Genomic DNA, 15327 nt, shown 5'->3' with positions numbered 1-15327 from the left:
TTCATCACGATTAGGATTGATATTAAGCCAACGAAGAGACTTGACCTACCAGAAAGAATGTGAGTTGCAGCAATAAACTATACTAAATAATTTTAAAGTACATTATCAATTCCAAAGTTGTTTCATACCTATTTGTCCTCATTTAATACAGCCTGGCCATGAAAGAGAGCAGAGTGGTTAAGTGTCTGAGGTCCCAGAGCCAATCAGTGGCAAAGTCAGTGAATACTCCATTGTCCTCCACTTGCTCAAAAGGAAATCAAAGGAGTGAAAGCCATCCTAGCAATTATCCAATGTCCCTATGATGCCTACAAACAGAACTAGCTTAGGAGGAAGGGGCATTATCACAGACCACCGAAAGTGGCAGGGCCAAATTAGGAAAATATATATTTTTAATGGAATGTTCTGTTGGGTCAGATCTGTAATAAAGCAGATATTGTGCAAATTTCTGGACACTATCCACAGGCATTATAGACAGCAAAGAAATAGTAGGAAACAAAGGAATAAGGCAAATATGAATGGGCCAGGAGTTTCAAAACAAAACTCTTCAAGGGTAAGTAAAAGACAGACGTGAGGTCTAAACAGCATGCACAGAGTGTGGAGATTCGGCAAGATTACATAATGAAGTCGAGAAAGTGTAAAGACAAACACTAGCAGAGCCAAGTTGAAGAAAAAAGGCGATTGCACCAGAGATTAAGATAAATAAAATAATAAGGCATTGTTCCAGTACATAAGGAAGAAAAGGTCAATGGAAAAATAAACGTGGCCTCTGAGAGGCTACTGGGGTAATTGACAGAAGAAACAGACTAAGCTCTTTCAGAAAAAAAAAAAAAAAAGTAACTGGAGGCCTTGGTTGCCTCAAAGCTCCCCAAGGCTAGTAGGAAGGAGAAGAGGCAGGAGCTTGGGGTCAGCAACAAGACAGATCCACAGGGGTTGGTTAGAAGGTAGGAGAGGAGCTATGTACCAGGGTGACCAGAACATGAATTATTGCGGATGAAGAAACACCTCCATGCCCCCACTTCACTGAGACCATGCACAGGATGTTGAGGCAAAATGAGACAGAAACCTTTGGAAATTAGAAGGGAGGGAGTTAAGTCGGAGCAGAATTCCAGGAAGGAAGAGGCGGTACCCCGGAATACATTGACAGGATGGAATGGAAGGAGAGGCTGAGGGTAAATGTGGGGAGAGAGAAAGAGGGAAAGAAGGATGGAGAATGAGAGAGGGTGGAAAGAATTGAGAGAGAGAGAGAGAGAGAAAAAGAGAGAGAAATGAAGGGAGGGGAAGAAAGAAGAAACAATGAAATTTAAAAAAATTTAAAGACCAAAATGTTAATTAAGCCGTGAGGAAATACAAAATAGACATTTAAAAAAAGGACTGGACTACCGAGCTGTCCATTCCCTGAATCCTGAACCAGTGACTTGGGGCTGAGCGGACACAAGCATCTGAGTTCTAGCACCAGTCCTGGCTCTGTAGCTCCAGTGGCTGTGTGACCCTATACGGCAGTAGAGGGTAGAATCTGATGGCCACTGGAGTCTCCTCCAGCAGAACTTTCTTTGGTACCATCTGTCCAAGGCTCGCAAAACGGGGCCTAGGAAAGCAAGAGTCTGCACTGATACTGTCTCTCTTAGCAGCCTCCTTAACAACTCTCCCTCTTTCCAAATAATAGCCAATATTTATAAAGGTATTCCTTGTCCACGTTGATCTTAGCGATATATATATTCACTTACTTCTCGCAACAGCTGGACCAGCTAAGTGTATTATTTTTCTCATTTTAGAGGTGAGAAAATTAAGTAACTTGCTCAAGTGGAATTGATGCCCAAGAAGATGCCCAAGTAGGGTTGGTGCCTAGGCCCTACGGTTGCCGCTCAATTCGTGCAACCTCAGTTACCAGGGGGTCCTGGGGCCAGAGCGAATTCACCAAGCTGCAGTTGCCTGCTGCTGAATGCGAAGAGGGCACAGGAGACTGGCAGGTACAGCTGGTGGTCCCTTCGGCCTGGTTTCCCTGGTGCGTGCCACAGCCTCCGAGATCCACGACTGGCCAGGGGGAGCCACCGACTCCGAAGAGAACCAGAGGTGGACCAGCCAGGGGAGAGGGCAACCCTGGGAGCAGCGCACCCTTGTCGGTCCTCTGGAAAGCTAGCGATAAGATCCGGGAGGCTGAATTTGAGGCCGCGGTAGTCCCGGCGACTTCCCCTGGAAGGTGTGACGATGACTTGTACTGCAAAAGAAGCCTAGACCAGGCCTCCGTGTGGGCGTTTTCTTTTAGGCGTTTGAAGAGGGATGGAGACTGTGGGTGGGGGCGGGGCGGGTGGGTAAAAAGAGGAAATTAAAATCCTGGAAAAGTTTAGACGCAACGGTAAAGACCAGAAGATGGAGGGGGGCAAAGTAAAACTTCTGGATTTGGGGCCAGAGCCCCTGTGACCCAGGGATCACTCACACCTCCTTGAGTCTCACTTTCCCCAGCTCACAGACCTGCTAAGGGGGAGTGGGGCTTGGGATGAGCTGCGGCCAAACGCTTCCGTTTCGTCATCTTTTACAAAGGGAATACATTTGCACTAATACCTGCATCCAAGGGTTGAAAGAATGAAATGATACAATGCTTATAAAGGGCTCGAAACGGGGCCTGGCACGTATGATAAGAGCTCAATAAATGTTAGTTGCTGCTACTTGGCTGTTATTTTTTCGTTTATACAAAGAGGATAATAATTATACATGTCCTGAATGGCAGAAAAGGGGAGTGTTCTCAGGATCAAATGAATCAATACTTTTTAAAGCGTTGGTAAACTAAGGCTCCATATGCAATCAGAAGGCTGGCAGACGGACTTCCAAAGCCCCTTACAGTGAGTGCTACAAGGTTCAACAACTGAAAGAAGAAAAAGAGGACAAAGTGCAGCCTCTTTCGGAACTCAAACATTTCTTGGCCGAAAGAGGCAATTTTCCCATGGGAGAAAGGCCTTAGCCAGAAGAACTGGCTTCCTGCCTGAAGGCGTGCAACCAGCCAGGAGGCCTCCAGGGCATCGTGCCCTCCCGGTCTCCGGCCCTGCTGCCTGGGAGTGAACGTCCCCTGACGCGGTAGGGCTGGCGAGGCAGGCTCTGCATGCGCCCGAGCTTCTCGCAGAGGGCGGGTGAGTTTGCGCCCTGCCTGAGCACAGCTTGGCAGCTGTTGCAGAAGGGCGGTGAGCCTGCCGTCTCAGATGAGGGCCTCGGCTCCAAGTTCCATTGTTATCAAAGAGAAGACTTCAGAAGAGGGAGTTCTCCTACTTAATTTTCCACTAATACGTTCGCAAGGCTTTTTAATTGCTTGCAAATGCATTTTCTCTGTACGATTATGGAATCCGTGTTGCCTGTCGGCTGCAAGGCTAAGGCGGAATACAGATCCGTGTTAGGCTTTTGACAAACAGCCCAGGGGGCGGGGTAGGGTCGTGAAGGAGGAGGTTTTGAAAAAAAAAAAAAAAAAAAAAAAGAAGAAGAAGAAAAGAAAAGAAAGAAAAAGGAGTTTAAAAAAAATCAATGACAACCCTTAAACTAAAATGACTGCAGAGTCTGTCAGGAATGTTAATTTCCCCCAAACATCTTAAAGCTCTTTTTAAAAATGGCCTGCCTGGCCGGGCGCGGGGGCTCACGCCTGTAATTATATCCCAGTACTTTGGGAGGCCGAGGCGGGCGGATCACGACGCCAGGAGTTCGAGACCATCCTGGCTAACACGGTGAAACCCCGCGTCAACTAAAAATTTAGCCGGACGTGGTGGAACGCGCCTGTAGTCCCAGCTACTTGGGAGGCTGAGGCAGGAGAATCGCTTGAACCCGAGAGGCGGAGGTTGCAGTGAACCGAGATCGCGCCACCATGCTCCAGCCTGGGCAACAAAGACTCCGTCTCAAAAAAAAAAAAAAAAAAAAAAAGCCTCCTTTTCTTGTTTGCAATTAGGTAATGTTTGACGCAACGTAGCCCTTCTGTCATAGAAAGTAGGTTGGGTGTAGAATACCGAGAAGTAGAAGAGTTACCAAATTTGATTACTTGATAATTTATTAAGAATTATCAGATTTGATAACTGGAAAAGGGAGGGACCTTTCGAAAGAGACCCAGAGTCGGCATCAGCACAGGCCAGAAGGAAAGGAAGCAATCACTGGGAGGGGAAACCTCGCGCGTCTGCGCATGAATGCCCGTTACCATGCCTTTTCTCTCCGAATAATCCGATCCATACAACTGGATCAAGTTTTCGATTGCTGTCTCTGCCCAGAGTTGCCCTGGTATTTGGAGCACTTTTCTGTCTTCATCTCGACTAGTGAAGAATAAATGAATAAACTAGGCGTTGGTTTACGGCATGGCGAACCCAACATACTCTTCTTTTCCACCACCTGAAGTATTGCCCCCACCCACTCACCAGAGCAGTGACTGAGTGACTGGGAGAGGTTAGGAACTTAGAAGAATCACACCACAGGAGGTCCTTGGACTAGAAGACGTTTCTGAACCATTAGAATCCGGAGTGACTGTGAAACTCAGACCCTGCTGTAAAAGGGCCCTGAGGGTTCCCTCTGTGATTGTCTCTAGAAGACCCCAGGCTGAGTGCCTCTGGGAAGCCTACCAAGTGGAGGCACTGAGATGGTTGGGGGTTCTCAAAATGGTGGAAGGGGGCCCGAGGGCAGATGGAACAAAACACCCCTAGATAAGTCGCAGGAGTCCTTTGGTTACTATGGATTCTCTGAAGGCACCTCTGCTCTTCATGTTCATCCAAACAAGGAGTGAAAGGACAGAAGCTGGAAGCAGTAAGGAGAGGTGCTGATTTTCAGACCTACATATCTTGTTTTGCTTTGCGGAATGAACATCATTCACCTATATGGGATCCTTAGTGCTCCACTGTTCTTTCAAAGACAGGGTCTTTGTGACCGTGGAAATTGTTTCCTATTGTGTAAATTCATGTCTGGTTATAGAGCTGCACCTCCCACTGAAGCAGAACACACTAAATTTCATTCTTAGACAACGTACACACATGCTTGCTTAAGGCAGAAGTATAAGAGATTCAATCCCACCTCCATCTACCTTTTGTTAAAAAGGAAGGGAAGGAGGGAAGCAAGGAGGGAGGGAATAAAAGAAAAAAAAAACAGGGAAAGAAAAAGAGAAGAAATGAAGGAAGAAGAAAGAGAGAAAGAAAAAAGGGGGAGGGAGGGCAAAAGGGAGAGAGCAAAGAAGATATTCTGTTGATTCATGTGTCCAAATACATCCAAGAAAATATTTTTGTTTCAAAATGCCCAAAGTAATTCCAATAATTATTCCACTTTGCTCAGTATTATATAGGCAATTTTGTGGGAGAAGTGTATTCAATCAATAAAAAAACAAAATCAATTTGCAATAGCAAAGGAAACCCTAAGTACCAAAAGAAAGAGAAAAAAGAAAGAAACCTGAAGAAATACATGTTTATTAAAGCTAGGGATAGGAATGAGTTTGTTTGTAATTGATCACCAACCTCAAACACACAGTGGAATGGCAAACTCTTTCAGTGAAGATGTTTGAGATTGGATGAAAACTGGAGCAACTACCCCAAAACTCTTCCAGCTCTGGATCCTAACCAAGACAATAATGATATATATATATAAAGATTTCTTTGCAGATTCCTAAAGTGACTGCCATAAGACATTCCTTCCTGGCATGTGCAGCATGGAACCAGAAGGAAGAACAGGAGCACTGAGTGCTGAGGAACAATCTTTTCAGCTTTTGGGGTGCAAGGCCAGCAGCGTATCCACCATCCTCTTGCCGGCTATTTTGAGTGACTGACGCCAGCCTGGCCTCTGACTGAGGCTGGAATGCGCACCACGGGTTCCCTGTTGGAGGGGGCCCCAGGCAATAGTCACCGAGTCTCCAGAGTGCTGTGGCCAGTTAATTCAATTATGCCACCCACTGGAAAATGAGTGGCCAATCACTCTCCGGAAAAGAAGTAAAACAGAGAAAGAGGAATCAACTTTGCTAAAAAGCCCAGTCTTTGGGTCAAGTCAGACAACACTTATTAATTGCTCAAGACTATTAATTGGATGGGGGGGTGTCCGACAGAAATGAATGCTACACACACACACATCACATCATACACACACACACACACACACACACAGAGGCACCAAACACACCACACACCTGCCTCAGTGAGTTTCTTTAGAAAAGGGACGCACTGAGCAACCCCAGAGCAGATGGAAGGGAGCGCTGACCAGTATGTGCATATGGCATGGATGATTTCCTCAACTTTGTTTCTTTCAGGGGAAAACAGCTTTTTTATTTTTTTAAGTTGGGATGAAGTGGGAGGGAGCAGTTGGCCAAATGAAGTTTCCCTGCAGTTCAGACGCTGGTGTGGGAAGCCAAGACATAGGGTTAAGAGGGATGCTTTCTAAGGTAGTCAAGGGCCCTGGCAAAGGAAATCTCAAAACTGAAAGAGAGACATTTTATCCTTCCTGCTTCATTTTCCTGAAGTACAAATGAAAGGGTTTTTTCTCATTCTTTAGGATCTTTAGTTTCCCCTCATGTCCACAAGAGTTCAACAAGCACATAAGTTAAACCCTGGACACTGTTTGGATACCTAAAAGTCACTCAGGAAAGTCAACCATGAAAGTGGGGTTAGGGGGTGGAATGGGATGATTGCTAGTTAGTTGGTGATGTCCTGATGTTCACAGGGTCCAGGCTACTGGAGGTCATTCCATGGGGTGTACTCATTTCAAGGCCAGAGCTCATTACCAAGAGGATCATAAAGCTATATCTTCTGAGTGCGGTGGCAGGGGTGAGGGCGGCTATGTGTGGCTCTTCTTCCAGACAGGGACAAACATGTGGACCAAACGCGCTGAGCCAGCAGGCAGAGCAGGCAGCCACATCTTCCTGAGCCTCCTCATTGTTGTTCCCCGGGGAGAGGGTTTTGTGTCTGCTGCCTGGACCTAAACTGGGAAGAGAAGGTACCTTCACCTTCAGTGAAGACGTATCTGACAGTAGGGGTGTTGGAAAGGAGATTGCAACAGGTCTGAGAAGGGCTATCCTCTTCCATTTGACTGGGACTAACTGGGAAGCCAATATCATCCACCAGGAAAAGCGCACCTGGGAATTCCCCAAGATAACCTGCAAGTCCTACATATTCTTCCAGGGAGTGGTCTGCACTTGCCCATGGGCAGGGGTGCCCGAGTCAAGGTCGTGGGGGCAGTCTCCATCTCCCAGAGATGATTAGATTAGTTATTTTCTCTGTGGGTAAGCTATGGGGGCCCCACTCAGTCCTGGTAAACAAAGACTCCACTGCAAACATTTTTGGGATTCAACCGCTAGAGCTAACAGCACTTATTTTACCCCTTTTACTTAAAGATCAAGTTGGATATTCTTCCTTTTTGTCATCATTGGTCTCTCAGTCTCCTTACTTCATTAGGCCAAAATATGGAATTTCAAGGACGGGTGGGAGGGGGGCAGCACTGGCACACCTTGAAATAGTGAACAAGTGTTGGCTGCTGACCCCATGTGGGGCTGAAGAATCGTGTATCTCCATTTCAGACAATGCATTTCAATTCTTGTCGTGTGCCTTTGTCCATTTGTATAAAGCAAAGAGCTCTGAGTGACAGCCCCAGTTAGCCTGCATGAGCAGATCCTAATAAACCCTCCCAAACCCCAAACTAAAAAAAAAAAAAAAAAAGCCACATGCCTGTTTGCCTGCGGCTTATTATTAAGACACCTTCTCAGCTTAAACACTTAAAAGCAAACCAAATGAAATGGCAATTAAGACTGAATTACCCCTTCTATCTATGAGATGAGTCTGTGGGGCCAGCCAGTTCTTTCTTATAATGTAGACACTGAGGAGCAAAGCCTCAGTATTTCAGGTTTATAGCTACCACCACCCCCTCTAGGCACTAGACAACTTGGTGGAGGAAGCTGAATTTTGAAGGAAGGAAAGCTCAAAAACTATTTGAAAGTCAAGAAATCCACTGAAGAGATGGAAATAGGTGTGCACTGCTTCCTTCCTGCCCTCTATTTATAAAATATAACTTCCAAGCGTTTAAGCATTATTTTTGGGGGTAATAGTGTTCAAAAACCTAATGCTACACTAAATGGTCTACACCCAACCACCACTAGCACTGTTTCCAAAAGGGAAGAAGAAAAACACAAGAGAGGGGATATGGTTTGGGTTGGGGAGCGAAAGACAACATTTTACCTAAATGTAGAATCTTGTCTTACATCTTTATTCCCTTGCGTTTTTCCTAAATGCATTGCCAGTTACACCATTTCCTGATGATGGAAACTTGGGACTGTCCATCACCGTTATTTATTTTTAAAGCTTCTGAAAAGTGTAAGCCACCGCTTGATTTTGCCTTTCAAAAAAGGAGAAAGAACCCAAATTCAATGTAAATATGGAAAGACCAGCATTGTTTCCACTTGGGCAAAGGCAGACACCCCAATCTGGGCAAAATTGATTCGGGTGGTTGTTGGAAAAAGCAGCTTTCAGCATCCAGGGAGTGGAACCAATAGGAATGAACACTTCCCCATATAAAAGGAAGCTTTAATTAATATATATTTCTATGTCTAATATACATATATTGGAGCTAGATCTCTAGCTTCACAACAAAATGTGTGCAAATACTCTCCACAGAGATAAGTCCCCACCTCAGTCGGTATAGAAAAGCATGATAAAGGTTGGAAAAAATGGATAAAAATGTTGAAAGAACCTCCAGTTCCTTATTAGGCGAAGATACAATATTTATTCCTTGTCTCCTGGGATAAATCTCTTCTGCCTATTGTCCTCCCAGTTCTCAGTGCTGATGCTTAATTTTCAAAACTTCTATATTACCAAGGGACCTACGACATCAGCCAAAGAAATACTCAGCAAGTACAAAATCTGTTCCAGGGAGCTGCTTTTGTGCAGAGGGAAAATTTTGTTCCTACAGGTTTTTAAGTGGGTACGAGGCAAGGAGCTATCTGATCCGGGCAAAACCATTACAATTTAGATATCTATCTATAGAACATTTTTTTTCCTTTAAAAATTGGAAAATACAAGAACTTTGGATTTTTTTTCCCGATTCTTTTTTTGGAGGGGGAAATTGCATCGTAAGCTTTCGGAGAAACCCAACATGTCAACTACCTTTCCGGGACTAGTCCACGATGCCGAGGTATTATTACTTTTTTTTTTTTTTTGAGCGCGCGTGTGTGTGGCGGCGGCGGCGGTGGCGGCGGCGGTGGCAGCCTCCCCTGTCTCTAATCTATATTGGACCGTTACGTTTAATTATAATCTGTCTTTCGGGGGAAGTTAAGGAAGGAAAGGGGAGAAAGTTCGTTATGACATCTGTCGCCAGGGAGGGCAACTCTCTGCCACGTTAAGAAACATTTGCCATAATGAGAGGGAAAACATAATCCTAATAATAAAAGGGGGGAGTGAGGAGAAAGAGATAGAGACGGAAAAAAAGATTCTCAGAAAAGCAAAGAAAAGGGACTGGTGGGGGAGCAGTAGGTGGACAAGGCGGATGGGGAAAACGCACCCCTTTTGGAATGGGCTTATTCAAGGAAAGGGAAGCAGAAAAGGGGGAGTCGGATTCCCTCTCTCAAATGACTAAGGAAGGGAGCAAATTGAACGATTTGCACAGACTGGATTTTTTAAAATATATGGACAATGATTTTGAACAGCCGGGCCGAACATCTCGGCATAGACAGGCGCAGAATTTCGATGCTGGGGTCTAGTTAGAGTGGCAAGGCGGCGCGGGCCAGAGCTCTTTTCGGGTGGACTCGTTCCTCTGCTACCCGCGGCCCCGGAGTCAGTTGCAAACCTGGATCCCAACACCAAGCTCCCTGCACAAGTTGGGCAGGGGCTGTGTGTGTGTCTGTGTGTGTGTGTCTGTGCGTGTGTGTGCGTGTGTGGTGTCACCCGCACCTATATAGGGTGGGGGATTTTTTTCCGCTCTCTCGACTGTGAGGACGAGGCCGCCCACCCCCGGTTCGCCTGTTTGCAAAGGCCCTCTGGTGAAGACGCTGAGACCCGGCTTCGGCTCGGCCCGAGTCGTACGCGCTCGCTTTCCCTGGAGTGCCACAGAAAGCTCCTGGCTCTGGGAGAGCGGCGCCTTGGTTGCAAAATGACAAACCTCAAGTTTTTCTGCTCTCCCTTTTCCCCCTCTTCCTTCCAGATACGTCACGACGGATCAAACAGCTACCGTTTGATGCAGCTTGGCTGTCTGGAGTCCGTAGCCAATTCCACTGTCGCCTATTCCTCCTCCTCTCCTTTAACTTACTCCACCACCGGCACCGAGTTTGCGTCCCCCTACTTCTCCACTAACCACCAGTACACCCCGCTCCACCACCAGTCCTTCCATTACGAGTTTCAGCACAGCCACCCGGCCGTCACCCCCGACGCCTACTCTCTGAACTCGCTCCACCACTCGCAACAGTACTACCAGCAGATCCACCACGGGGAGCCCACCGACTTTATTAACCTGCACAATGCGCGGGCGCTCAAGTCGTCCTGCCTGGACGAGCAGAGGCGGGAGCTGGGCTGCCTCGATGCCTACCGCCGCCACGACCTGTCCCTCATGAGCCATGGCTCTCAGTATGGAATGCACCCAGATCAAAGACTCCTGCCAGGGCCCAGCCTGGGGCTGGCCGCCGCGGGAGCAGACGACTTGCAGGTAAATAAGCATGCAGCGAATTTGTCTGCTCCCTCCCCTCTTCGCCCTCCCCCTCCCGCCCCATTAATGCTCCGACTGTAAAGCGTCTCTCTCTCTCTCCCTCTCTCTCTCTCTCCTCTCTCTCTCTTTCTCTCTCTCTCTCTTTCACACACACACACACACACACACACACACACACACACACCACTTATGGAAAGTTATCAAAACAATTAGAGGAGGAGTGTGCCCGTTCTGTTCCTCTCATTGGATCCAGGCATTTCACCTGGACGCGCGGGAGTCCGGGCGGCTGCGGCCCTCCGCCTTTGGTTTGTCCTCACAGAAGCCTTTTGTGAATCAACATTTGTGACCCTGAGGGGATGAGGTGGGGGAGATCGAGGAGTCTGGGGTTGGGCCAACTGGACTCAGAGTAAGACCCAATAAATTGATGACCAATCGTACCCTCCATCTCCTCACTTTACAGGGTCTTCCGAGGCGTCCCAAGTGTTTGTCTCAGACTGAGCTTGTGGAGATCTTACTACAAATAGGCTTGTTCTAAGGAAATTGTTGGGACCCTAAGTTTGAGCAAAAGTTTCACCAAATACACTAGATTTCTGCGGAAAGTACAGAATCGCAAATGAAAGTCTCAAAGATCTACCTCAAGGAAATAATCCGCACAGTGCACTTTGCCAGGGTGTAGAGTTGAGTTTAATTCTCTCTGCCTGATGTGCACTGAAAACCGCAGCCCAGTTAGGTAATTAACAAGTTTATTTTTGCTCTTCCAGCCATTACATTTTACGTAAAATGCACCTCCTTAAAAAGACAAAAATGAGGCAATAACGGTAATGAAAGAGGGAAAAAATAAAGAAGGAAGGGAAGAAGGAGAAAAGGAAGGCAGGAAGGGAGAAAAAGAAGAAGGAAGGAAAGAAGGCAGGTATTCAGACACTGTGGAGGCCGTCACTCAATCAGATGATCTCTCTTCTACTTTATTTCTTAACACATGTTTGCACATTCTTTACCAACAATAGAATTTATAATTATGCAATTATGTTGCCATAGGCATATTTCAAACAAATGAGCCCACAAATACCCAGAAAAGAATTCAAAAGACCCGTATTTTTAGCTCCTTTTAGCTAAAAGTGCAGTTCTACCTGTGAGTTCCTACTTTTTCTGTCTGCACAAAGCTGGCCGCCTTCTTAACACTCTCCAGGACAAATAGGGAAATAGTCTAAGAACACAAGTTGGAGACGTAAGAGATCCCTTGTTGCGCACAGAAAATCTTTCCTCCTCATTTACCTTTGAGCAAGAGATTATTTTTAAATTAAAGTGAAAGCCCTTCCAGTTCCAACAAAGAGCCATAGCAGTAAGATCGGTGCACAAGAAAAAAGATTTGGCTCCATAAACCTTGACTTTCTACATTTATATTCACAAAATAATTTTATACGCTCAGGGCATTTTTACATTTTTCACAAGGATCCTCTTATGTCTCAAGAGTGAAAAAAATCTGCCATTCAATGCTTAGCTCAACTAAAACCTATTTACTCCTTTTAATAGCCGCGTCTGCTGCTGATTTTTTTGTATCTGTACAAATTTTTTTTCTGTGCTAGGCACAAAGCCGGGCATTTTTCAAAAGAGCGGATTAGAACATTTGCAAGCACTAGACAAAGAGCGAATCCCGTGCAAAAGGACACCGTAGTTTATCCAATTTTCGACTTAGTGCCATTCAACTGGTCATTTATGCAATGTCATCCGACCAAACAACATGTTTTACTTATGAGGGGAAAAAGTTTGTTAAGTGAAGAAACCAAGATTCGCTTTCTTCTAAGAAAATAAACATTGTAACCGTGCGCCAGAGAGTGGGAGGGAAAGTGGTTCACTGCTTTGGAGAGTTTTGAAACCATTTATCATCTACATTTCAGATATTTTGAAAGCTTTTCTTCAGGCTATCTCTTTTTCCATATACAAATGTCCTTTTTCTCTTTTATTACTCATACTGAAGCAAAATTACTCATACTAAGGGACACACTCCAAGATACTAAAAGAAATATAGTACTGCGTGTGATACACGTTTGTACCTTTACATAGATATATCTATGTATGTATATCATAATATATATCCATCTTTATCTATGTATTTAATCTATGAGTGCTATGTAGCGAGTTTGTAAATCTGACAAGTTATTTTCTTCCACTGTTCTTGCCCCAAGTTGGCAGAATGAAAAAGAAAGAGTCATAGCTACTTTTAAAACAAGAAATGGGGAGGGAGTGTGTGGGAGAAACCCGTCTCTCTCCTTTTATTTCTTCCTTTTTAAAACATTCATCAGCATATGCCTCATTTCAAATGCAACAAATGTAAATATACTTTTCCCTGCACAGAATTTTAAGTGAAAGTCCAATGGTTTGGAGGGCGGTCTAAGTCTGCCTAACAGATGCAAACAGTCTTGTGGCTTCAGTTCCATCTTTGAGTCCCCTAAAAAGATTTGCTATGGCCAACAAAGGAAACTGTCACACCTTTTCCCATCACCGCTTTAATTTATGCTCAGTCTCCAAGTTTTTTTTTTATATTGATTTGATAATCACTTTAAGGCAGAACATTTAAAATAAGAAAGAGCTCGTGAGTAGGTTGAAAAGGGGGGTCTTACAGGCCTGCCTCAATATGGTGAAAATGGGGAGGCGAAAGGGAGCCAGGGTTGTAAAGGTTGTTTTGTAAAGTGGGTTTTTATTATGCACCGACTCTCTCCGCATTTACTTAACTCTTCACGGGCTGTTGGGTAGGTTAACACCCTTCAAGGCCTCTTTCATGTCCAATACCTCGTTTGTTTGTAAAGGAAAATGAGCCTTTAACACATTTTGATTTGGGAAAAAAGAAAACGACAGACAGGGAGAAATTTTTATTTTTCTTAATCAAAAATCAGCAAACTCCATCTTTCCAGCTCCAGGGATTCCTCAATCCATTAGGACTTAGAAGGCCTACAATGAGTGAACCTGAAGATTTTTCTTTCATAAGGCCCATTTTGGGTAGCATTATAGGATGTTCCTACATTTGGGGTAAAACAGAACCTCTATAAGACATCCTGAATCCTGCATATGAAATAGCTCCTCTGTGTGCTCAAGAAACCCACAGTCCCAGACTTGACACTCTAGGTGTAATTTGCTCTACTCAGAAAGTGCTGAGTGTACACTGTCTGTATATATGCTGTGTGCCTTGATGGGGACTCAAAGGGCTTCTCATTCTCTTATGCCAAGATGAAAGACTCCCAGGCACTTTGAAGTGTAATATTGTATGGTGATGTAAAGTGCATACCTTAAGATTTATACAACTTTTAGATTGTGGTTTTTCTTGCAATTTTTTAAAAAACTGTGTTTGCTGGCAAGCTTGCTTCAGCTCAATGCTTGCTTTTAAATGTCTACTGAGACAGAGTTCAGGGATGGGCTAGTCTAAAAGACTTTTCCTACGTGGTCATGCATATGAGTATCCATTTAAGTAATTTTATTTCTGTTTCTTTTATTAAGGGCTCTGTGGAGGCCCAGTGTGGGCTTGTTCTCAATGGCCAAGGTGGAGTGATAAGAAGAGGTAAGTAACAAGTAACAACATGTTAACCCTAGACATTCTTCTCCTATCTCTTACTTTGTTTAGAAGATCCAGTTGTGCTCAGATTCCTTTTCTGATGATTAAGAAAACAATTATGCTTAGTCAATTATTCTAGTCCAACACTGTCATATCCACATTAAACAGCCTCCTTTCTTCCATTAAGGTTTGAACCCAGGCTGTGCCCAGAAGGCTTGTGATAGGAGATATTTGTTGCTCCTCACAGAACAGTGACAGAATCAAAGTTAGAGGCAGAAGGAAAGACAAAAGAAAAAGGCAGAGAGAGAGAAAGAAAAGAAAGAAAGAAAGAAAGAAAGAAAGAAAGAAAGAAAGAAAGAAAGAAAGAAAGAAAGAAAAGCTTCTCACACCCTCTTCCTCCAGTACTAATACCACATCCTCCAGCAGAATTTCTGGTCTTTTTTAGCCCTAAATGTGCTAGCCACAGCCTGGGTGTTTGAGGTGATGGTGTTAGCTTGAGGCTTTGAGAGATTCTGTGAAAGGCTAGACCATTGAGGCTTCAGGGGAGGCTAATGAAACACCAATATTGTAGCTGCCCTTATTTTTCTAAGTGTCCAGAACATTTCTTTCTTTAAGGGAAGGTGGGAGGAGGAGGTGGTGTTAACTGTACTGGATAAAGCTTTCTTGTTCCCATCTGTTGAGGGAAACATCTGAATCCAGAGTTACCCATGGAATTGGAAGGTGGGGGAAGGCAAGAGGAGAGGAGAGAGCTGTTGCTTTCAGCTCGGGCACTAAAGGGGGCTGCATCTCAGATGTTCCATTTTGACAAAAGGTTTTGAACTATGACATTCTCAGGGCCTTAAGACAGTGCAGATTTTGCTAGCTTCCCCTACTTAACTGTACTCAAAGCCTCTGAAGTTTATTTTTCTAGCAAGCTGAGTAACCCAAGCAGCACACAAGGCAAGAGGGACCAGCTGTTATCCTAACTTCATACGAATTAATAAGATGTGGTCTATTCACCAAGACTAATTCCTGCTTCAGGGCCACAGTTGTCTGCAGTAACAGAACACTAAAAACTGAGTCTCTTCTGATGGGACCAGATAAGTGTCCTTCAGCCCCTCTCCATCCCTTTGAAAGCTTCTTGAAAGATTTGTTTTTCTGGATAATGTGCTGGTAGAAATCAGGTGATT

General features: G+C 44.8%; 1 protein-coding gene across 1 annotated transcript in view; it reads left to right on the top strand.

Annotated features, from left to right (window-relative positions):
- The first annotated feature begins 8563 nt into the window (after positions 1-8563).
- The window catches only part of TFAP2D (transcription factor AP-2 delta), a 59140-nt gene continuing 52376 nt past the window's right edge, over positions 8564-15327 (top strand). Inside the window, exons 1-3 of the mRNA XM_003254169.1 lie at positions 8564-9111; positions 10117-10614; positions 14104-14164. Coding sequence (XP_003254217.1) covers positions 9073-9111; positions 10117-10614; positions 14104-14164 — 598 coding nt within the window. The 5' untranslated portion in view covers positions 8564-9072. The remainder of the gene's footprint in view (positions 9112-10116; positions 10615-14103; positions 14165-15327) is intronic.

The sequence above is a fragment of the Nomascus leucogenys genome, chromosome 22a (genome assembly GCF_006542625.1).
Source record: "Nomascus leucogenys isolate Asia chromosome 22a, Asia_NLE_v1, whole genome shotgun sequence".
Classification (NCBI taxonomy): Eukaryota; Metazoa; Chordata; class Mammalia; order Primates; family Hylobatidae; genus Nomascus; species Nomascus leucogenys.
Note: the sequence above shows the minus strand (reverse complement) of the source record. Positions and strands in the feature narration are given on the sequence as shown.